This window comes from Choloepus didactylus, chromosome 2 (assembly GCF_015220235.1).
Source record: "Choloepus didactylus isolate mChoDid1 chromosome 2, mChoDid1.pri, whole genome shotgun sequence".
NCBI lineage: Eukaryota > Metazoa > Chordata > Mammalia > Pilosa > Megalonychidae > Choloepus > Choloepus didactylus.
The window spans coordinates 210453611-210478660 of record NC_051308.1 but is presented as its reverse complement, the minus strand read 5'-3'; the positions used below and the strand labels follow the sequence as shown (position 1 = coordinate 210478660).

The 25050-nt window shown below is 37.2% G+C and overlaps 1 protein-coding gene and 1 pseudogene across 24 annotated transcripts in view; one reads left to right on the top strand and one right to left on the bottom strand.

Moving 5' to 3' along the window:
• The window catches only part of MACF1 (microtubule actin crosslinking factor 1), a 356335-nt gene that overhangs the window by 195683 nt on the left and 135602 nt on the right, over nt 1-25050 (top strand). For all 24 annotated transcript variants that reach the window (XM_037827638.1, XM_037827637.1, XM_037827645.1 and 21 more), the window contains exons 21-35: nt 2080-2232; nt 4684-4838; nt 10808-10934; nt 11295-11478; nt 11911-12080; nt 15103-15281; nt 15917-16055; nt 16711-16904; nt 18029-18191; nt 19073-19156; nt 20037-20144; nt 20331-20429; nt 21479-21631; nt 21915-22003; nt 22933-23068. In XM_037827638.1, the coding sequence (XP_037683566.1) occupies nt 2080-2232; nt 4684-4838; nt 10808-10934; nt 11295-11478; nt 11911-12080; nt 15103-15281; nt 15917-16055; nt 16711-16904; nt 18029-18191; nt 19073-19156; nt 20037-20144; nt 20331-20429; nt 21479-21631; nt 21915-22003; nt 22933-23068 (2133 nt within the window). The remainder of the gene's footprint in view (nt 1-2079; nt 2233-4683; nt 4839-10807; nt 10935-11294; nt 11479-11910; nt 12081-15102; nt 15282-15916; nt 16056-16710; nt 16905-18028; nt 18192-19072; nt 19157-20036; nt 20145-20330; nt 20430-21478; nt 21632-21914; nt 22004-22932; nt 23069-25050) is intronic.
• LOC119528195 lies at nt 6356-7775 on the bottom strand (annotated as a pseudogene).

Genomic DNA, 25050 nt, shown 5'->3' with positions numbered 1-25050 from the left:
TTAATCAAAGACATTAAAATCTTATTTAGATGTAATGTAATATTTGTCCAATTTATTTATGTAATATTAACTTTAAAAAAATAATTTTGTACCTAGTATTGTTTTGTATCTGTATGGAAGCTGGAAAGAACTAAACCAGGTCCACATTTAATCCAAATCAATTTTATATTCACTTGATCCAGTGATTTATTCTTCAGGAGTACTGGTATTAAAATCAACAGCTAGACTATTTACATTTATTGAATATATAGTACACAGAATTGGCAAGACAGGGCTCAAGCTACATCTCAATTTGAAGTAGAAATTCTGTATACATAATAGGAAAATTACTTTTCCTGTGTGAGAAGCCAGGAAAATCTCTAGAACATTTCAACAGAAAATTCTGAATAAAGAAACAGAATAACTGAAAACAGTATCATTTTGGGGTGGGTGTGATTTGGGTATTTTGTGTATGTTAATTTATATGTATATATACATATATATATATTTACACTTTCAGGTATTGTAAACCTATGAATGGATTTACATTCAGTGTTTCACCTGGGGTGAATAGTCTGTTAATTTTAATAATTTGGAATGAAGGATAAAAACCTGACTTATTAGATGTTGTCTTTAGAATGTCTCTTTTGGAGGTACTACAGGTGTGAAGGAGGAAGATAATTATCTTGGCTATTATCTCCTCCCTCCCACAGGGTACTTTCCTGTCATAGGGTAACTCCTCTGCTTTTGTTGTCATATCTTCTCTTCTCGAGGGTCGCTGCTCTGTTCCTCCCTCTCCAGGTCAGGGGCGTCGGGTTGGCGGTGTCATCGGGGCATGGAGTCACCTGGGTCTACTCCTCAGCTTGTCCTCCGCTTTCAGCTTGTCCGTCAGGTTCGGGAGCATCTGTCCTGGCTTCTGGTTCTTTTCAGCTCTTTTACCACGCTGAGCACTTGGTCTCTGGAGCTTGAGATGTTTGGCTGTGGGTTAGAAAGCAGTTGACATCTTTATTGCAAGGAAACTGAAATGGGTAGACCAGCTTTCAAGTATGGAACAGTGTGGCTGTCTCCTTGATATATTCCATTCCTCTTTCTTAACTAATAAGTTAAAGTTGTATTTCTTCCAATCATGCTCCCGGGGACAGGCACAGGTAGTTTCTTTAAGCATTTCTTTTTTCTTTACTTGCATATTCTTAATTCCTTAATGGCATTTCTTAACATTATTAACTCTTGACTCATCACGTCAACTTCCATCCTAAGAGAGGCCTTTTATACCTTAAAATGGGCTTGAAACATCCTGGTTAAAAGATAAAAACTATTCTTTAATCACTAATGGAATTGGTAGTAGATTGCTACCAATTTTGTTGATAAGCAATTCATTTGTTTTTAGAGTAATTGGGTTTGCAGAGATATGAAAGTTTCAATTTTGCATTTTTCTTTCAAACCAATCAAATTTATATGAATATGGCAAGTTGCAAGATACTAAAAAATAAATCCTGAGTTTATCCTCATGCCTTTACCAACAGCACTGGTTTATAGACTGTTGGTTGAAGAGCCAAGATCTTCCTCTAGAAAGCTTAACTCAGTTTAGGAAAGTGAAATATTTGGAGTAGAGATTGGGAGATAAAATTATTAAAAAATTTTTTTAAAGAGTATAACTCTTGTTTTTCCTAAGCAGAAAGGCAAGAACTGGCTTCCACCAGTGAGAAATTGAACAACAATAATAATTATAATAGTTATTATTTTTAACTTCCATGTTCTCTGAACCTTATTTGGAGAAATCCTTTGTTAACTGTATAGCTGTATTTGGCAGCTAGAAATGGTTTATTTTTGTTTTGTTTTGCATGTGGCTTTTTTTTTTTTTTTCATTGGAAAGGGCACAGGGAGAAAGCTGCAAAATTTGAGTATAAAAGCATTTGGTGGAAAACAGAAACATTCTCTCCTTTTTTCTTTATCCTTGTGCTTCTAAGATGGCTCCACTAAGGATCCCTACTTAACTGAGAAATGACATTCTCTGAGGGAGTGGAGCACTCAGTTTTCTTTGTTGAATTAGACACCCTGAGTAGCAACATTAATGTTTTTGTTTTTTCTCTCATTTTATAGGATGAAAAGGAACAGCTTATACAGTCCAAGAGTTCTGTTGCCAGTCTTGTTGGGAGATCAAAAGCCATTGTGCAGCTAAAGCCACGCCATCCAGACCATGTGCTAAAGAGCACTATTTCTGTTAAGGCCATCTGTGACTATAGGCAGATTGAGGTGAGAGGGTCAAAAGGAAACCTCTGGGCTCCAGAGGCAAGGAAGGGAGAAAGGAAGCCTTCAGTTAAGGTTATGATAATAAGGAAAGATCAAATCCTCCCATGATTTAAAAAAAAAAAAAAAAAAAAAGGCTTCAACTCTTCATCAACTCTTGATGTGCTGTCTGGCTCAGTGATTGGCCTCATCATCCACCCAGTTACCCAAGTGTTGATAGAAATGGTGCTTTGTAGTGCCTGGGAAATATCCTTGATACCTTGCCTTTTATTCCCCACAGCTAGTAGTACTAGCAAGTCAATATTTATCTTGTAAATTTTCCTTAAATATACTTTTTTCCACTCCTGCTGCTACTACCCTAGTTTATAAGTTTCTTTCATTTGGATCAGTGCATCAGCCTCCTCATTCAGTGCATTTTTTATCTTGCCACCAACATGATCTCCTTAAAAAATATGTCGCTCCCCAAATCCTACAACAATTCCCTGTTGCTCTTTGGAGAAAATCCAAATCACAAGATAAAGAATAATCTGTCTTTATCTCCCGTGTCAAGACTGGTTTGTGTCCATTCTATATATATTCCCTGCTAAATTGCCCTGTTATCACATTTATCACACAGTATTGTAAGTAAATACCCCACCAGAAAAGTGTAATATAGACTATATTTTGTCTGCTTACCATTCTACCCTTTTTATCCCTAGTGGCCACATGTACTTCTAGGATATAGCATGTAGTGAGCACTTGGTAAATATTTTTTATACAAAGAATGAATGAATAAAAGAAAGAATGGGACTAGTTTCCCTGTGTCTCAGTATCTATCTATAGAATAGGGTTAATAATGTTGATTTTTGTTTCCCAAAAGAAAGAACTGATGATTCCAAAATGCTTAAATATTTTCAGGGACTTGGGTGGGATGATAGGGAGGAAGGAGGAGAAAGTATCACAAAAGCAAAATTGTGATTATTCATGTCCCATTGCTTTTTACTCTACTGATTGTAGGTACAGAAAGTTTGTTCTTATGGCTCTTACAGTCATTCTCTCTCTTTTTTAAAAATGCAATTTTTTTGAGATATATTCACACACCATATAATCCATCCAAAGTATACAATCAGTGGCTCACAGTATCATCATATAGTTGTACATTAATCACCACAGTCACTTTTAGAACATTTTCATTACTCCAAAATAAAAAAATAAAAATAAAAAAGAACACCCAAAACATCCCATTCTCCTTATCTCCCCCCCCACCATTATTTATATGTTTTTTGTCTTTATTTTATTACTCATCTGCCCATATGCTGGATAAAGGGAATGTTAGTCACAAGGTTTTCACAATCACATGGTCACACTATAAAAGCTATATAGTTATACAATCATCACCATCAAGGATCAAGTCTACTAGATTACAGTTCAACAGATTCAGGTATTTCTTTGTAGCTATTTGAGTACACTAGAAACTAAAAAGGAATATCTATATAATGCATAAAAATAACCTTGAGAATGGCCTCGATTCTATTTGAAATCGCTTAGCCACTGAAACTTTGTTTTATTCCTTTTCCCCCTTTTGGTTAAGAAGGCATTCTCAATCCCACAATGCCAGGGCCAGGCTCTTCCCTGGGAGTTATGTCCCTCATTGCCAGGGAGACTTACACCCCTGGGAGTCATGTCCTACATTGTGGGGGTGGGGGGAGGGGGAAGTTTAATGAGTTTATTTGCAGAGTTGGCTGAGAGAGAGAGGCCACATCTGAGCAACAAAAGAGTTCTCTGGGGGTGACTCTTAGGCATAATTATAAGTAGGCTTAGCTTCAAGTAGGCTTACCCCCAAGATTGAGGGCTTGACTTATTTAATTGGGAGTCCCTAATGTTTGTGAGAATATCAGGAATTCCCCAGGTGGGGAAGTTTAATATTTCCACATCCCCCCCCCCCCCCAGTCCTTCAAGGAAACTGCACATATTTTTTTAATTTTCTGCCCAAAATTCTCTGGGATTTATTGAGGTATTACATTAACCTGTACACAATAATAAAATCTCATTCCTAATTCTAGGTTCCATGTAAATATGTTGTTTAAATAAACATACAGGTTAAATTAGATAGTATGCTACAGAGAATATAAATTTTGTACCAAGTAAACATCTCTTAAATAATGGTTAAAATTCAGGAATAGATGTGACTGCTTATTTTATAGTCTCTTTATAACTCTCATATACTGAGTTCCGTGGTATGTAATATACATTTAATAAACATTTGTTTCCTTGGTTTATTTGATGTTACTACCTTTCCTTTGTTGGGTATTTCTATGCATTATCTTTTTGTCAAAATCAGAAACCTTCACTAAGTGATAGCAGATCTCTAAAATGATTTTTTTTCTCAAGGATTTCATTGCCTTGGGATCAGACACCAGGTAATAATGGGTTGTTGGTTTATCCACTAGCAATAACTTATAAATTTGTTCTCTTCAGATCACTATTTGCAAGAATGATGAGTGTGTTTTGGAAGATAATTCACAGCGGACTAAATGGAAAGTGATCAGCCCCACAGGGAATGAGGCAATGGTGCCATCTGTTTGCTTCCTCATCCCCCCACCCAATAAGGATGCCATTGAGATGGCCAGCAGGTACTTTTGCTCAATTGCCACTCAGTACTGCTCTCTATTGTCTGGCTTGGGTGAACTGTTAGAGGGATAAATCTGCATGAATGATCTCCTTAAGCAAAGGAACCATGCTTTAAAGTTTGTTTTGGGGGAAGACCTCTTATTAAGGATATCAAGTCTCACCCTGCCAGCCACACAATAGATCTTCAGTGAGTACTTATACTGAGTTGAGATATATTCAGTGGTATTTCTCTTTTAAAGACTTCTTGGTTTTAAGCAGTTTATTCTCAGACAATTGGTTTTTGCAGTGACAGCTAATTTTCTTTATATTTTTATCAAAGTAATATATGTGCGTACTTCAAAAGTTAGATTATACCATGAAGTTTATAACAAAAGTAGCAATTACCTCCCCCACTCCAGAGTCCTACATATCACAGTCACTCTTTTTAACTCTTTTAGCAGATTTTTCTGTTGTTTTTTTTTTAATTCCAGATTTCTAAATAATGTGGTTTTCTGCTATTTCCTGATTTTTCAGAATTTGGACATTATTTATTGACTTCCTACTCTAGGAAATGAGCATTTAGCTTTATAAACACACACTCCTATGTGTATACACGTTTTCTCTCTCCATCTTCTCAATGTAATTATGTTACAATATTTGTTTAAATAGATTTTTTTTGTTTTTTATTACATAAAATTGTTAGCAGCTGAACCACACTGTACCACAGGTGATCCTAACTTACCTTGCTGAACTCTTCTTCTGCCATTCTCCTTGCTTGTATTCTGTTCCAGTCACTCTGGTCCTTTTCCTCTTTCTTAAATAGCAAGAATATTCTTGCCTCAGGGCTTTTGCACTTCTTGTTTGCTTCAGATATTTACATGATTTACTCCTTCACTTAATTCATTTCATCCTATCACCTTCATGCACCACCACCGCCACTCACAGTCTGTGATTCTTTATCTCTGTTACCCATCTTAATTTTTATTCAAAACACTACTACCTAACAGGTTATGAATTTTTTTTATGATTCTCTCCTCCTATTAGACATTCCAAAAGAATAGAGATTTTTGTTTGTTTTGTTTACCTTTGTATCCTCAGCACTTAGAACCATTCCAGGCTCACAGTAGGTACTCAATAACTGGTTGTTGGATGAAAGTAAGAATGAATGAATGAATATATGTATGAATAAGTTATTTCATTTCCTTTATTATATAACTTTTTGTTTTTCTGGGATTGATAATTGCTTTGTTTTTTAGCTTGCTTAATTGTCTATTTGTATGTTGTAAATTTATTCCTAAACTCTCCTACTTTAGTCTAAAACACTTTTCAATTTGGGCAAACCCTGCAGGTAATTTTCATTTTTATTTTCTCTTGGAAATATCCTTTCTGGATCATTCTGTCTTCCTGTTACCATCTGGACCTCAAATTTGTAGGCCTGTGCCAGTATTGCCACCCTGACACTTCCCTTCATCTTCACTTTCCTTCTGTGTTGGGCCCTCTGATTCCTAGATTCCAGTTTTTTTTTTTTTTTTAATTCAAGTTACTGGTTTAGTGGGAGAGCTGGAGTTATTACAGAAAGGGTTTCCAAGGAAAAAGTCCAGCTTAGAGAGAAAATACATATTCGAGCACTGGAATAACTAAGGTACCACACTCCGAGTTGGTAGAAGAAAGGAGTCCTCTCTGGTGGTTGACTTGCAGAAGTTAGTCTTTCTTCACAGAGAGGACCAAAGCATTCAGTTCTCTGGAAAGTTCTATTGGTCTTGACCTTGTCCTGTTTATCCTTGTATTTAGGGTAGCTCCAATCATCAGCTTCAGGTGTGGTCTTGTAATGGTGCCATGCTGACTTATTAAAGACTGAAAGTCTCTCAAATGATTTGCTTGAAAGAGTCTTCAAATAAATTACAGCATCAGTACCCACTCCTTCCATGGAATAAAGTTTTAGATATCTGAAACTATCTAGCATACAGATGAGAAATTGGCAAACCATAACCAAATCCAGCCAAAGAGGTGACTCTTGTAGGCTCCAGGCTGGGTCTAGGAGCAGTTGAATACATATAGTTAAAAAGATGATCTATTTTTTGAAGTGGGACACTACCACCTTGGTCACTTATCCTAAAGGATAAGTCATCTTTACCCAAAGTAACAATGGTCTTAACAGCTGGGTAGCTCTCTTTCCTGTCTTCATATAATTATACTGTTGCTTTCATAGAGTTTTTGTACAACTCAAATAGCATGTGAAACAGATGTGAGGGCACATAAACTATCTGAATAGGTTTTTCTGGAGCTTTGGCATCGAATTCTTCAACTTCCAGCTCTGGAGCTACCAGGTAATATTGTTCACACAGCATCTTGGCTGTTTCATATTCATCTTTCACCATGTCAGCCATGATACAAGTGGAGTCAATACTTCGTAAGTGTTTAGAATGAACAAGATTAGGGTCACCACCAAAAAGAAGTGTGTGTTGGTTAATATTAGCCTGCAGAAAGAGATGCGGTTGGTATAAAACCAATCCAAAAAATACTGAATGTTACTGCTAATGAAAGGATCAAATCCATACTTCTCATATTCAGTCACTCCCTGGGCCATTGTAGGAAACACATCATTGTGTCTAATTTGTCCTTTAATCAAGACTTGCAGAAAGTTATCCAAAACCCACTGATCCTCAGGGCTCTTATTTTCATATTCTAAATGCTCAAGAAAGCTCTGCATATACCAACTTTGAACCAGTCCTACCCAAGGCCGGTTAAGCAAGTTATCTGGAAGAAGATTCACTTCTCTCATTGTGTTAACCAGTTGCACAGGAAGCTCCTTTCATTGAAACATATATGATGTTTTTTTACATGTATTGTCTCTCTCGAAGTCCAGGAACTGCTTGATGGAGAGAGAACTGTGAGAAATGCAAGTAGTACTCAATCTGCTTTGGCACCGGCTGCTTCAGCAGCCAGTGCAACAGCCACATTCTTGCCGGGGTGGCTCGCAAACCTGCTGGGTTGTCCAGGTGGCCGCAAGTGTCAGTGCAGCCGAGTGGCGCCTGTCTGGCGTGGTTACTAGGAGCGCAGCTTGGCCTCAGCCTTGGCCTCTGCTCAGAGTGCAGCCGCCATTCAGCTGCCAGCGGCTTCCCCAGGCCTCGCCCAGAGGGCGGAGCCAGTCATCTTACTGGTTTGTTCTCTGGTTTGTTGGAATACACTCCACAGTAACTTACTGAAAAATGGTGCCTGGGAGGTAAATTTTTTGACTTCTCATCTCTGAAAATGTCTTTCTTCTAACTTCCTAACTGATTTGCTAGTTACAGAATTCTAGTTTGGAAATGATTTTCACTCAGAACCTTGAAGGCATTGCACCATTGTTTTCTGGCCCCAAGGATTTATTGTTGAAAGGTTCAGTGTCATTTTCGTTCTTTGTCTTTTTTTTTTTTTTTTTTTTAAAGTTTACGTAATCTTAACATTCATTATCTGTAATGAGCATTTCTGTTGGTTTTGACATATGCACAGAATTGTATAACCACCACCACAGTCATGATACAGAACAGTCTGAGACTACATTTAGTGTGAATTATTTTTTTCTCTATCTTAAAGCTTTTATATTCTTCCCTTATCTCTAGTCTTTGAAAGGGATGTAATACCTTTTTGAGAGTCATTTTGTATTCATTGTGCTAATGAGATCTTTTCAGACCAGAGACTCATCTTTCAGATATTGATCTTGGATTATTTCTTTAATAGTTTCTTTATGTTTTTTTCTGATTTCTCTTTAAAGAACTTCCATTTAATCAGATTTTGAACCTTCTGAAGTAATTCTCTAATTTTCTATTTATCTTTTATTTCTTTGTATTGTTACTTTTTTTTTTTTTTTTGAGATTTTTCTGAATTTATTTCAACTTCTAATTTGAAAATTTTTTCTGTGAGTTCCTTTTTTGGTGGCATTGGCTGTTCTGGTTTGCTAAAGTTACTGGAATGCGAAATTACCAGAAATGGATTGGCTTTTATAAAGGGGATCTATTAGGTTACAAATTTATAATTCTAAGGCTATAAAAGTGTCCAGACTAAGGCATCAACAGGAAGATACCTCCACTGGAGAATGGCTGATGGCATCTGGATTTCCTTGTCATATGGGAAGGCACATGGCCGGAGTCTGCTGGGCCTCTCCCGGGGTTAGCTTCTCGTTTCCATTGCTTTCTCCAAAGTGTCTCTGGGCTTCTGTCTTAGCTTCTCTCTCTCAGCCCCTGTGCATCCTTGCTTATTTCTCTCTAAGTGTCTGGAGGGTCCTCTCTTAGCTTCCCTGGGGCGAACTCTGGATTTCATCTCTAAGCTTCTCCTGGTTCTGGTTTCAATGGCTGTCTGCAAAATGTCTCTGGTTGTTTTCTCTCTAAGTATCTCTAAGCTCTCTTTAAAATGTCTCTGCCTTTTATCCTCTCAAGAAGGATGCCAGTAAACTAATTAATGCCCACCTTGAATGTAAATAGTCTAATGAAAAGGCCCCACCCACAATAAGTCTGCACCCACAAGCTTAGATTAAAAGAACATAGTATTTTATGGGGTACGTAACAGATTCAAAGCAAAACATTGACTCTTTCTTTTAAAATACAGTTTTATTGAGATGTATTCACATACCCTATAGTCATCCACAGTGTACAATCAACTATTCACAGTACCATCTTATAGTTGTACATTCATCAGAATCAATTTTTGAACATTTTTCTTACTCCAATAATAATAATAATAATAATGATAATAAAGAACACCCAAAACATTCCACCATCCCCATCCCACCATATTTTTCATTTCATTTTTGTTCCCATTTTTCTATTCATCTGTCCATACACTGGACAAAGGGAGTGTGAGCCAAGAGGTTTTCACAATCACACAGTCACACCATGTAAGCTACATGTTATGCAGTCGTCTTCAAGAATCAAGTGGGTTGCATTTCAACAGTTTCAAGTATTTCCTTCTAGCTATTCCAATATACTAAAAACTAAAAAGGGATATCTATATAGTGCATAAGAATGGCCTCCAGAGTAACCTCTCGACTCCATTTGAAATCTCTCTGCCACTGAAACTTTATTTTGTTTCATCTCTCTTCCCCATTTTGGTCAAGAAGATTTTCTCAGTCCCATGATGCCGGGTCCAGGCTCATCCCTGGGAGTCATGTCCCACATTGCAGGGAGATTTATACCCCTGGGAGTCATGTCCCATGTAGGGGGGAGGGCAATGAGTTATTGGCTTCTATTTACCTGTGCACCTGCATACACACACGCACACACACAATGCACTTAACAAAGTAGTGAGCTACTTAGCAGCCATTCGTTTACTTTCTATCTTCTAAAATCTAATTGACATTGTTTCTCTTCTGTGGTCCTTTTCCTTATAGGCTTAGACACTTTTAAGTACTTTACTGAAATGTTAGTGGTCTTTGGAGGGAAAGATGATTAATGCCTCTTATTTAACTGGACATTCCAGCTTCCATTTTTCCATCTTTATTCATTGTATTTCACATTTTACTCTCAACTTGAAAGAATTCAAGGTAATTTGGTGCGTATGAGTTGCTAGATGAACTTTTTAAGTTACAATTAACTCTTAAATATTTTAGCAGTTTTATAAATATATGGAACCCAGCAAATCACTTTTTAAGGCAAGGATATTGTTATTTTCCAAAATATACAAATGGTATTATTTTATCTTTACTTTTCTCTATTCTTGCTCACCCTAGGTATTTCCTCTCTCTAGCTTCTTGTAATCATATTACATCCAGATAACATTTATAAGATTGCTATATATGTACTAGTACGTTTAATACTATAGTAAATCCAAATAGTTTGAAGTTCTCACTTAATTCAGTCCTCAAGACTCCTGTGTTGATAATTTTTGACTTGTTGCCTTTCTCTGCTCTATATATGGGTTCGATTCTGCTAAGAGAGTCACATTTTGTCCTTAGAAGTTCTCTAATGTGGAGCTGAAGTCTTGCAAAAGCTGCAACCAGGTTCTGTGTTGTTTCTAGGGTAGAGCAGTCTTACCAGAAGGTGATGGCCCTTTGGCACCAGCTGCATGTTAATACCAAAAGCCTTATCTCATGGAACTATCTGCGGAAGGATCTTGACCTTGTAAAGAGCTGGAACCTTGAAAAGGTAATTGTGAAAACTGTCTCCCAGGCTCACATCCTGCTGGAAGCTTTTTTCAGAATTTTTTTCCCCCCTGTGGAAATCCTCCCCACCCAAATGGAGTAAAGTGGAATCATGAATATTAGGAATTATGTCCAGGGGAGCATAAGGAGCACTTTTCGAGTGCTGGTGAAAATTAATCTGAATGCCAATTATATAAATGAGTTCAATTTGTAAAAAATCAACACATTTACAGATATGATTTGTGTAGTTTTTTGTATATGTGTTAAGCTGCAATAAAATGTTCAAAGGAAGAGAGAGAAGGAGGGAGAGAGGAAGTGTTCTGTTTCCATTCTATTGACATTCCTTCTGGCTTTTTCTCTTTAGCTTCGATCCTTAGCACCTGGGGAATGCCACCAGCTTATGAAAAACCTCCAGGCCCACTATGAAGACTTTCTGCAGGATAGCCGTGACTCTGTGCTCTTCTCAGTGGCTGATCTCTTGCGCTTGGAAGAGGAAGTGGATGCTTGTAAAACACACTTCCAGCACTTAATGAAGTCCATAGAGAATGGTGTGTGCATTGGAAAGAGAGAGAGAGAATGGTGGAAAAAGAGCCCTGAAGGGTGCTGCTAGACCCGTCATATAAAGTAGAAAGTAACATCACCACCTTTTGACCATTTGAGTTGCTAAAAAATTGAAGATAGGTTAAGAGTTGTAGAGCTAAATTCTCAAAATCATATTGTGGAAGAAGAGGTCTGATATTGCTAATCAACCTATCACATTTTCTTATAGAAATAATGTATTTGGATCCTTAAAGATAGTATATAATGCATGGACTTTAGGATCATGCAGAAAGTTCCCCAAATAAGTCCTTGCTTTCATTATTTGTATGTCAGGTCTGCTGGAGCCAGGTGGTACCCTCTGACTGTAATGAATCTATTGTCTCAGGTTTGCTGGTCTCTAATATGGAGCCTAAGGGTCTTCTGTATTTGTGCATTTACAGAGGACAAAGAGGAGACAGTGGCCAAAATGCACATTTCAGAGCTGAAGAATATCCGGCTACGCCTGGAGGAATGCGAACAGAGACTGGTCAAAAGAATTCAGTCCCCAGTCAGCTCTAGGACTGATGAAGATGCCCTACAGGACAATGCGTTAAGGATTGCAGAGCAAGAGGTAATCCCCAAGAGCAAGGAGGGTGCTGGTTGCAGAGTAAATGCTTTTGGAATGATTTAATGGCACAAGAGTCTGGGTCCTAAGAAATGAAGCAAGAAACTCGTGGTAGTCTTCATCAGGAATTCTCTGCAACCATTTACCTGTGGAGAAGCACGATTTTAGCTTCCAGTGTTCTCCTGAATGCTGTTTAGTTTCCTAGAGAGTTAGGAAGATAAAGAGGCTTATAAGTTGTTATAGGTTGCTCCATCTGAGCTACGTATTTTAAGACTGGTTAGTAGAGATGCTGTTCTCTTCTTTTTTCTTATGCACTTATTTGTTACCTTCTATGACATGGCTACCATATGACTTGATAGTAAGGAAAGATCCAAATTCTCATTTGGGATCTGATGCATGCTCTGTGAGTTTGAGCAACTTGATGCTCATCCTTGGATTCCATTCTTATAAAATGGAGATAATATGTGATACACATAGTTGTTTTGAAAGTTAAGTGATATAGTACATATAATGAGCTTTTGGAAAAATAAAAGGCTATAAAAATTTAGGGTAGTATTCAAATAAAAGCAGTAAATATTAATTGCTTTATTAAGTGCTCTGTGTTATGCAAAGAGAAGTAAGCCAAGGTCCTTATAGTGTGGAATAAAGAATAAAAGAATAGAAGAATAAGAAGAATAAAAGGTTGAAGTCACAATCAGAGACTTTAGTATAAGAGATAATATAAGGTAGCACCGAGTACATTTCGATTTCCAAGTAAACACTGATATAGGAATTTCGAGTATTACTAGAACATTTCTACATGGAATGGTATGAAAGAGCTCTATGAAGAATATTAGATTTCAGCTGGGAGCTTAAAGGATATGGAAAGGAATGACTGAAGAGATGGCTGAAGAGAAGGGATGATTAATCTTACCTTTCTGAGTTATTTCTAAGCCTGAAGAGGAGGAATGAGAGAGCAGTGTAATTTTCATTGCTTGAGAGGGATCTAATATCCCTACATGAGGCATATCATATGAGCCTGTACTTCTTGTGTAGAAGCTTTTTACTTCTCTGTAGTGTCATCCAAAATCTAAATGTCCCTGCAAAATAGAACACTCTTAAGAAATAAAGGTTAATACTCAGCTTTCCTAAAGGACCAACTTTTTTTTCTAACTTTTTACTTTGAAATCATTTTCAGATATAGTTACAAGAAAAGTTACAAGAAAATAAAAAAGAATTCCTTTCACCTAGATTTCCTAAGAATTAACCTTTTTCTACCTTTGCTTGATTGTTTATACATATATATATATACATATACATAAATTATTCTTTTTTTTTCTCTTGAGAGTAAATCCCAGACATGATGCCCCTTTACCCCTAAATACTTCAGTGAGCATTTCCTGAAAATAAGGATATTGTCTTATATAACCACAGAATAATTATCAAAATCAGGAAATAAACATTGACATGATACTGTTATGAAGCTCAGACCTTATTAAAATTTTATCAGTTGACCTAATAGCATCCTTTAAAGAAAAAGATAAAAATATTTTCGGTCCAGGATTCTATAATTGTTGTGTCTCTCTAAATTTCTTTAATCTGAAATGTTTTTTCAGTTTTTCACTCTACGTTTTGCAGAATGTCACTCTACTTGGGTTTATCTGAGCTTTCATGATGATTAGATTTAGGTTATGCATTTTGGGCAGGAATGCCATAGAAGTGATTTTATGTCCTTGGTACGTTGTATCAGGAGTCATGTAATGTTGATTTGTCCCATTACTGGTGAGGTTAACGTTGATCATTCAGTTAAGGTAGTATCTGATGCATTTCTCCACAATAAAGTCACTGTTTTCTCCCTTGTTAGTAGTAATTATTTTGTGGGGAGATACTTTGAAAATATGCAAGTTTGACAATTGCTAGGAGGTGATTATCTGATTTCATTATTCCTTCTGCATTTTAAAATTTGTAGTCTACTGAAAGTTTTCCCTCCTCCCTGTTTGTTTGTTTTGGTAGGGACTTATGAATTGTTAATTATCCAATGTTTTCTAAGAAAATCTGTTATGATCATTATTTTGATGCTAAAAATTTCCCACATTTAACCAATCGGAACGTTTCAAGCTGGCTTTTGCATCCTTTTGACATGTCCCCATCCTTCTTTGAGTACTTTGTTACTTTTTGACTACACAAGATGTTCTAGGTTCATCTTGCCTCTACCAGCCCTAACCCTGGAATCAGCCATTTCTCCAAGGAGTCCTGCTTCCTTGATGTGTGTAGAAACCAAGATATGGATGCTAAGTGTGCTCATTGTTGTTGGGATGTCATTGCTTCTAGTACCTCACAGTAGAGCTAGAAAAAATTATTTACAAAAACAATATGCATACAGACATTTATGTCATTCATGTGTGTATGTGTGGATCACATAGAAGGATCAATATATCTGTATTTTTCAATCTCTCTCTCTCTCTCTCTCTCACACACACACACACACAACACCACGTTTCTTCAGTTCTAAGCCAACATCATAATAGCCTCTTTCCATAATTATAACTCCCTTCCCTAATAATGAAAAACCTGCTTCATGTTATCTACAATATACTTACTTATTGTTCATTCCTAGCATACACAGAAAGTAGTTTCAGAATGGCTAGCTCATGCTACTGCAAAAAAAACTCAAACCTGCTAACTGGATCCAACATTTATTTATAATTCTTTTTGTCATTATCCTGAAGGTATACCTATAGTCCAAATACTGTGTTTCAGAAATTTTTTGTATATTTTTCCCCTACCCCCTTCAATGTGGTTGTTATTTATATGAATATTATTTAATATTATTGAATATTATTTTTCACTCAGAGATCTTCCTTTTTTTTATGGCTGCATGGTTCTCCATTGTGTGGCTGTTTCATAGTTCATTCAACCCACTCTTCTATATATGGGCATTTAGGTTGTTTCCAATGTTTTGTTATTACAATCAAGGGCCTCTTTTTAAAATCTTAACTTCTGCCTTCAATTCTGTCTCCTTCTTTGTTGTGTGTCTGATTACTGACAGCATACCCAGGAGGATTTGCAGCAACTGAGGTCAGACTTGGATGATGTTTCCATGAAATGCAACAGCTTTCTCCATCAATCTCCATCTGGTTTGAGTGTCCCAACTCTGCGCTCAGAATTGAAACTGCTGGTGGAGAAGATGGACCATGTATATGGTCTCTCCGCTGTCTATCTGAATAAGTGAGTGAGCTGATGATTTGGGTCCAAAGGGTAATGTCTTCCATTTGGGATCAGAAAGGGAAGGGCGTAGAGTTATTTCATGAACAATGCAGAGAAATTACAGGTTTAAGAACATGTACCCAGGATGATAGGTCTTAGTTTTAGTTCTAAATAATATGGACTATTTGCATTATTAGGACTATTTGTACCTCTTTTGTGTTTGATTGTATACCTCTTAAAACAACACTTAAAGGCACTGAATGAGAGAGAAACTGAAGAAAAGTTTTCAACTAAACAAAATACTAGTCTTTGAAGTTCTTCCACTTCCCCCCGTCCATCATCCCCATGACCTTGAGGAGTAACAGATTTGATCCTATAGTGAGTCTATAGTGGGTTTCTGGCCTCACACTTTTTCTCCCACAAATCCACCCTGTAAGTGTATCCCAGTGCCACTTAGAACTTTAATTTGAGTTGGCTTAAATTGGCAGCATATATACCATACTTTCTTGCTTCTATAAAACCCTGTAAAAACTACATTTTAGTAATGGGGAAATTGGTTTTGGCAGTTCTGTTTTGTGAGCCTCTGTGTAGTGCTCTAGGTAATTAGCCCAACTCTTAAAGTGTGTGTGTTAATGAAGGTGATTCAATCCCCGCAGGCTAAAGACAATCGATGTTATAATACGTAGCATACAGGATGTTGAACTTTTGGTCAAAGGTTTTGAAATCAAGCTGAGTCAAGAAGAAGCAGTACCAGCAGATCTCTCAGCTCTGGAGTCCCATCAGTCTACATTACGGGTTGGTTGTTCTGAATTTCCGAGATGTCCGTAGCAGAGAAATTCAATTTGGATGTCATGACACTAATTTAATTTTCCATTTGACCTACTCAGAATATCATGTCTAATATATTTTAGTATTGATTCAAATAAGAAGGGGCTGAGAAATTTGTCTAGCTAGAAAAGGAAGAGAAAGGAGTCTGCTTTTCTATTTGTTTTTTCCCCGTTTCCTCCCAGTAAAAGTTAGTGATTATGCTGTAAGTATGTAAAACATTTAGCTGTTATCTCATCTGATTATCACAAGCACCTCTGTGAGGTAGATAGCAAAAGGATTTTTTTTCCCTATTCACAGATGAGAAAACCAAGACTCAAACTGACTGAATGACTTATTTTGGTTGCATAGTTTATAAGTGATGGAGCCAGTTTCAAACACAAGTTCTTTGCACACTTCTCTACACAGTATTGCCTGTGCTTGGCTTCCCAGTGTATGTCAGGATAGCAGGGACCATTACCTGTACAGGCATTTCTGGCACAAACATTTTAGGGTCTAGCTTCATACATACATACATACATACAATGTGGAATCAGTTGTAGACAGTGTCCTTGTTTTCAATCTTCTGTGAATCCTTTTTATTGTGAAGAATATTTAATCTGTTGCTGTGCTTATGTTTTAATAGCATTGGCTTAGTGATGTAAAGGGCAAGAATTCAGTGTTTTCAGTCCTGGATGAGGAAATTGCTAAGGCCAAAGTAGTGGCAGAGCAGTTGGGTCGTCTGACACCAGAGCGAAACCTGGATTTGGAGCGCTACCAGGAAAAAGGCTCTCAGCTGCAGGATCGTTGGCACCGGGTCATTGCCCAGCTTGAGACCCGGTGAGTGGTGGTACCATGTTTCTCTCACTGGAGTTCAGGGGCTAGGTCTTAAACAAAAATAGAGTTATAGCTGTGTATTCTTGTATAGAGGCAGGAATTTGGTGGGGAAGTGTAGAAATTAATGACCATGTGATTCTATTTTTTTTTTTTTTGAGTTGAAAAGAACCTAAAAGGTATTTTTTTTTACAATATAATATATGTAGTATATATAATATATATAATACAGTTTATTATAGTATAATGACCATGTGCTTCTGGACAAGATCAGCGACAGAAAGCTGGGACCACCAACCCTGAAGCAGACCTGAGGCTTGCTTTTGGATCAGCAGTTGTTCAGTGTTGTCCTGTTAGCACTGCCTCTTATGTGTCCCAGGTCTTATCCAATTAAGCCTTGATGACAGTGGCTTCTTAGAATATAGACTGGAAAGGTGACCTGGAGAACTTCTTTCAAGGACAGAACCCAAATTCTAGCTCTTGTTTTTTCAGGGTTTGAATCCAAATATGAGCCATTTTTCATAGTGGGGCTTTACTGAGTTTCTTGCATTCATTCTTATTTGCTAATTCAGTGGTTACCCCTGTTACTTGAGGTCCTGTTTCTGATGACAGATTTGACTAGGAAAGACAGAAAACTACCTTTCTGACACGAAACTGAGTAGGCTGACAGAAGTAGTATAGATAGCTAGATGGACTGACACAGTAAATAACTAATATTTTTCACTTCACCACTCCTATCCCCTGAGAAATTATAGTGATACATAAATCATAGCATTGGTATTATGTCATTGGGGTATAGGAGGGTACTGTCAGTATTACTTTATTGGCAACCTTGGTGATCCTTGGCAACCCAGGTAAAAAATTTGACAGGGATTATCATGGGATGCCAGGCCACAAGACATTTTCTAGGACTAGCAGGGCTCTTCTGCTTTCTAGTCATTTTTTCCTCACCTAGGGCACAGGCTATGAGCATAGGACTTGTTCAGCCTTACATGCTGTTCTCTGTAAATGAATATGTATACTCTGTGGTCAAATCTAACAGGAGACATGTGCTAAGGAGGGAAGTGCCTCCTTTACTTTATAGTACTTATGCTGAGATATCTGATAACAGTTTCTCTTTGTTCCTCTAGCCAATCTGAGCTAGAAGGTATCCAAGAAGTTCTAAGAGATTACCGAGCCTGCCATGGAACTCTTATCAAGTGGATTGAGGAGACCACCGCCCAGCAGGAAATGATGAAGCCAGGCCAGGCAGAGGATAGCCGAGTCCTATCAGAGCAGCTCAGTCAGCAGACGGTGAGTATGGCTGGAGCACAGTGGAAGTTGCGGGGGAAAGTTAGCTCATCATAAAAGAGGATGCTCTAATAAATAAAGCTTCCCTAAAATGACAAGACATTCCAAGACTTCTCTTCTTAGAGGGATTCTAGCAGGAGGTTCCTTTCAATCCTGAGTTTCTGTGGCTATGTATTGAATTTACCAGATGGATAGATTAACATTGTCTTGCTTTATTTGTTTCTTGATACTATGTTTTGTTTTACTGGGATTAGGATATGGGAAAAGCTGTGAGTGGAAGAAAATTATTTCATTTAAAGCAGTTTTTATTTTTCTGTGCTTTCTTTTTTTTTAAATTTGTTATTAGAGAAGTTGTAGGTTTATAGAAAAATCATGCATAAAATACAGAGTTCCCATATACCACCCTACTTTTTGTTCTGTTTTGTTTAGCATTATGATTAAGTGTACGAGGTCTAGAGTTAGAGTGCCTGGATTCCAATCCCAACTTGCTCACTTACTAGCTATGAGACCTTACATAAATTATTTAACTTCTCAGTATTCTACTTCCTTATCAGTAAAATTATAACAAGATATGTGACAGCAGTTTCTCTGCTATCTACCTACATCTTAAAGTGGTTATTGGGACTAAATGCATTGATACTCCAGACCAGTAACATCTGCATCACTGGGAACTTGTTAGAAATGTAAGTTCTCAGGTCCGATCCCAAACCTACTGAATCAGAAACTGTGGGGGTGGGTCCCCACAATCTGTGATTTAACAAGCCTTTCAGGTGATTCTAATGCAGTTAAGGTTTGAGAACCACTGCCTTAGAACAAAATTAATGCTCAAAATGTTAGCTGTTTTGATGATGATGATAATATTGCTATTATATTTTGGTTCCTAGGATCTGTTTGCAGAAATTGAAAGAAATCAGACAAAACTGGACCAGTGTCAAAAATTTTCCCAGCAATATTCCACTATTGTAAAGGTAACTCTACCACAACCCAAAAGCAACATAAATGAATCTTCAGCTTAGGAAAACTTTCATTATTACTGTGGGTTCTGTTTCCTGATAAATATGTAAAGCTCTTCTGCTAGAGGCAGGCCCTGTCCTTCAGTTAATGCAGATATATACTTCCCACAGCCCCACACTGGGGGTGCTCAGAGAGGTATCACAAAGCAGCTCACAGCTATGTAGCTAGGAACCTCCATTTGGATGACCCATAAGACCTCTTACATTTACCATGTCAAGAACAGGGTTCTTGGATTTTCCTCTCAAATCTACTTCTATGTCTTGCCTGTCTCAGAAATAATGTCACCAAGTTCCCCAGATGATTTGTTTGCATGTTGAGGTTTGAGAAGCTCTGCTCTAGGTCATTAAAAGTTTTTAAGCAGGAGGACAATGTGATAGTGTTTGCATTTTAGTTATTCTGTTGGCAGGATAAAAAATGAATTGGAGGTGAGACTAGAAGCAGTAAGAGTAAATAACTGTCCATGTGAGAGATGAGGAAGGCGTGGACTGGGGCAGCAGTCTCAGGGTTGGAGACGAAGCTGCAGAATACCATGGTGAAATGAAAAGAACATTGGTTTAGGGATTAGAAAACCAAGATTGTAATCCTGACTCTGGTACTCACCTATTGAGTTAATTAGGGAAACTTATTTTCCCTCCCTGGGCTTCAGTTTCCCCATCTATGAGATAAGAGGGTTGATCAGCAAATAGCAAACTGCAAACCTAAGGGTCAACAAACTATTGTGTGTTTGTTTGTTTTGTTTTATAGCTTATGAGAAGGGATTGAAAAAATATCAAAAGAAGAATGATATTGCTAAAATAGTCTATATAAATCTAGTGAAACTTCTTCCTTTCCCAGGACTATGAATTGCAACTGATGACATACAAGGCCTTTGTGGAATCACAGCAGAAATCCCCTGGCAAGCGCCGTCGCATGCTTTCATCTTCAGATGCCATCACCCAAGAGGTAAAAGAGTAGGGAAAGGAAATACGCCACCATCTTCCCTTAAGAAGTTCATTTATCTGGGCTTTCCAGTTTGATTTATTGCCTTTCTGTGGAGCATGTGACTCCACGAAAACTTCCTGTTATTTTCTACTATTTAAATTTACATTCTTATAGATAATTTATCTAAATTGTTTTTTTGAACCACAGTTCATGGACTTAAGGACTCGCTATACAGCATTGGTGACTTTAACAACTCAGCATGTGAAATACATCAGTGATGCTCTCCGGCGGCTGGAGGAGGAGGAGGTGAGAACAATTGGGTCCTAAGTCACCTTGAAAATACAAGTAAAAGTCGTGCGCTTCTTCTATCAAAATTTAAAATGCACATATTATATCTAGCACTCCTACCTCCAAGAAACTTTATTTTAGAAATAGGTACATGAAGGAAAGAGATATGAACAAAATTCTTCAATAAAGTGTAATTTGTTAAAAAGCAATATCAGAAACATCCAAATTCCATACAAGGAATGCTTCAAAGCTGTTATAAAGAATGAAATAGATTTTAAACTAACATGGAAAGATTCATAATATATTAATTGAGAAAAAATCAAGTTAGAATACTATGTATAATTATTATTTGAGTAAAAACAAAATTGTGCATGGATACCATGCAAAGACATAATGTTAGCATAGAAACAAGTTTAGAAGAATATATACCAAATTTCTGGGGAAATGAGATTAAGGAGAAAAATATTTTACCTTTTCTTCAGATTTGTTTGAATTTGTTTTAATACACATGTAAATGATTTTGAAATTTGTTTTAATGCGCATGTAATCATTTTGTAATTTTAAAAAGTCTTTGCAAAATAATAAATGTAACCAGTAAATAAATATGTGGCAACCTGTTCAACTACTCTTATAAAAGAAATGCTTTTGGAAACATTAACCATACCATTTTTTGTCTGTGTCAGTGAGCAGTAAGCTTCCATTATGTCAATACATACCTTACTTCATCTCTATAGACTTTACCTGTAAATTTAAGAATTATGAAAATGAATAAGATGCTATGTATGAAGAGCTTTTTTAAATCAATAATTATTGAGCACCCATTATATATAAAACCTTGTGCTTTTTTAGAAAGATGCTAACCTAGATATAATGATTTTAGCTCCAAGAGTCACACATTTAGGCATGTGTTAGCAGTTCTATAGGCTAGCTTAATCATATTTAATTTGAGATTATTTTAGCTGCCTACTGACTTAAGTAACTTCAGTTTCTCTGTTTTAGGAAATCTGAAGTCATGCCAGTATAATAAGATGTTTACCAGGATACTAATTCTCTATTTCCTATTCTAGAAAGTGGTAGAAGAGGAAAAACAGGAACATGTGGAGAAGGTTAAAGAACTTCTGGGCTGGGTGTCTACCTTGGCCAGAAATACACAAGGAAAGGCTACCTCATCTCAGACCAAAGAATCAACAGACATTGAAAAAGCTATTTTGGAACAGCAGGTGAGTAGAAGCTCCATCTCTCTCTTCCTGGATAGAATAATATGAGGTAATACATTAGGTGGAATAAGACAAGTCATATATGGACCATTCCAGTAAATATTGACTTCCATGGTTTAAAGAAACCTAAATCATCTTACTTATTCTTCTATTTTTTAATAAGCTATAGTTCATTGCTGATAATAATCTGACCTATGCTGGGTTTTTCCCTAGGATTTTAAAAATGTTATTTCAAATAATTTTTGATTCTTTAGGTTTTGAAGCTTTTCTCATTTCTACTACATAGGTTCTGGCAGAGGAGCTGACAACCAAGAAGGTTCAAATCGCTGAGGCCATCAAAACTTCACAGATTTTCTTGGCTAAGCATGGTCATAAGTGAGTATCAAATAAGAGATTATGGCACATCTGGGGTTCCTGTTCTATCTGGCTAAAAGTTAGGGTCACGATGAGAATTCAGGCTGGAGAATTCAGGGTTGCAAGAGCCAGATAATGAAAAGCCTTATAGTTCATGCTGAGATATTTGCATTTTACTTTCTTGGCTATGAGAAGGAATTTTAAACATGATGGATTTTGTTTATGAAGGTTGCTAGAACAGTTTTTTAGAGAATGGCTTGAAATGGGACAAGAGTGGAGGCTGAATGACCCATTAAGAGGCTGTTTTGATAATGTAAGCAAGAAATGACAGGGGATGAAAAGGAGGGGACAAAGGTTCAAGAGATATTAAGGATGAAGAATCAGCAGAGTTTGGTGACACATGAAAATCATCAGCTATAACTCCCAGTTTTCTGGCCTAGGCCACTGGATATATGATGATGCTACTAACCAAAATAGGGAACACAGGAGGAGAGGGTTGAGGGAGAAGAGGGTGGATTTGTTACAGACATTGTGAGTTTGAAGAGCCTGTAGGACATCAGAGAAGAAACAATAATATATTATTCTTGCCTTACATAGTTCCACTGTCTATTGCTAAGCTGTGTATGTGAGTTTAGAGTTAATGAGAGAAGTCTAAAGTTAGCCATGCATGGGTGGGACTGAAGTAGGGTGGAGGTCATTTAGATTGAAGACAGTTGCAGAACCACAAGAAGAGAGTGACATAAGCATTAAAACCTCCAAGGATCATGACTTGATGTGGGATCGAGAGGAAAACTATGAGCTATATGCCAGAGTCTTCATTGAGTATAGAATTCTGATGAGATTATCTATATGTAACAATGACAAGAATATACCATCCAAGGTTGAGAAATAATGATTTTAAAGTAATAGCAGAAAGTTTGGAGAATGATTTTCAATGCTTCATATTCCAGGCTCTCAGAAAAAGAGAAGGAACAGATATCTGAGCAACTGAATGCCCTGAATAAGACTTACCATGACCTTTGTGATGGTTCAGCAAACCAGCTTCAGCAGCTTCAGAGCCAGTTGGCCCAGCAGACAGAACAAAAGGTATTTTTAGTTTTCCCTCCAAATGTTGGGAAAGTACCTTCTGAATGGTATGAAAGCTGCTTTGCTGATTGAGAGTCATTATCACCAGCTTTCCATGACCAATATGACTTAATTTTTAACCTCACATTAGTAGCCATTTGTCTGTGTTTCTCTACTGGGGTTCCATGATTTGTTGGTCAGTCAAAAACACTAGAAGGCACCTGTAGCCAGCACTTTAAATCTAATTCACCTTTTTGTTTGGCATTTGTGGCTCCCGGCAGTTAAGGAGAACTTTAATTGCTAAAGCTATATAATGTTTCAATCTAGGGCAGTAAGCTTATTACTTCATGCCATTGTCACTCAAAAGTTAATAGCCGAGAATTCTGGGTATTGAGAAGAAAAAACTGTGAACCTCTTCCTTTCACACACTTTTTTTTGTGTATCTGAACAAATACATGAGAAATGTTTAGTTTCAAAGCAAACTGTGGGATTAGGTTCGCTGACTGAGATGCTGGTTCCCCTCAACCATAATCATTCCATCATGTGGCGTCTTTACCGATTCCCACTCCATGTTCATTTCCTGGACCATATGAGCGTTGTTGAAGTTCCTGTTGGTTGTCTTAAGTTCTTCCTGGATACTTGTGTGTGTATGTAAACTTACCATAGTATATATGTCTCTGGGATATATATGTGTGTTTGCCTGCTTATTTCCTATGTTGTGAAGCAATGGCCAACTTATTTGGGGCAGGCCAAAATTTAAGCTCATGTGGTAATTAAATTTGGTCCAGATGTTGCTCAGAATGATATTGAGACAAAATATTCCTTGACTCTGGTCCTTGAAAATGAAATTCATGTATCAGGATCTAGAATTGTAAAGATCACAAGACAGAACCAGCTGTGACTTGATAGTATATTTCCAAAAAGAATGTGCTGGTTTAGCATTCTCTATGTAAGGTAGCCCACTTCTAATGGTTTGTTGCTTCACTATATAAGGGAGTATGTGAAAAGTTTTAACAATTGCTTGCTGAGAACATCAAGTTCTCATTATGAAAGGTTATATATAAAAGGGGGATTTTTTAAAAAGTAACAAAGATAAGCTGCTGAGCACCATTACATTGAGCATGATGTGTCCCTGTACCGTTTGTGTGTTTCATGTAAAGTATTGTTCTGATTAACTGACATCCTTGCTTATAAGTTTCACTAACCCTTTGGAGTTTAAGCACAAATGCACAAAGGGAAAAGAGGACGACCTGTTTGGGGTTCTTTTTTGCAAAAAAAAAAAAAACAAAACAGTCGCATGCTGGACGCTAACACCAAGCTTACACTGTGTGTGTGATACGGCTGAGCTGCTCCATAAGGCTCTATCTCTTATCTGCCCAAGGCGTACCCTGCAACTCTGGTAAGTAGATGCCTTTTACGTTTTCTTTCTTCTTCTCTCTCTGTCTTTTTGTGCTTGTTTAGGTCAGGATGTCCATGTTTGGTGGACTGAAATAGCTTTCTCTGCATTACCACCCAGCTGAGTGTATCCTACCTATCCTCCCAATTAAGAAGGTGCTGGAAGGAACAGTGTACTCTTTTATCTTTGAATAGACTCCAGACCTTTTCTCAGTGTTAGCATTTCTGAGACTTCATGAATCTCACTGAAGAAATGAGATGTTCTCAAAAGAGAATTCTGCTAGTTATTCCATTAATTGAACACATGATGAGATGGAGATGTGACTCAAATCTACTGTTCCCTCATTTGCTATCCATTCTGCATCTCTTATAATGTACAACTAAGCAAGCCTGATATACTCTGTGCATGATTTTAAAATCTGGGAGAAAATGGGTGAATGAAAATTTTAAGGGTTTTCTTACTATTTATCTGTTTATTCATTTATTCATCAACTATTTACTGAACTGCAGGTACTATTCCTAAACACTGAAAGTTCCTATGGAGCTTACATTCTCACTGTAAGCGTGAAATGTGTTATTTAGGAGGTAGGGAAGTGACTGGCAGTTGC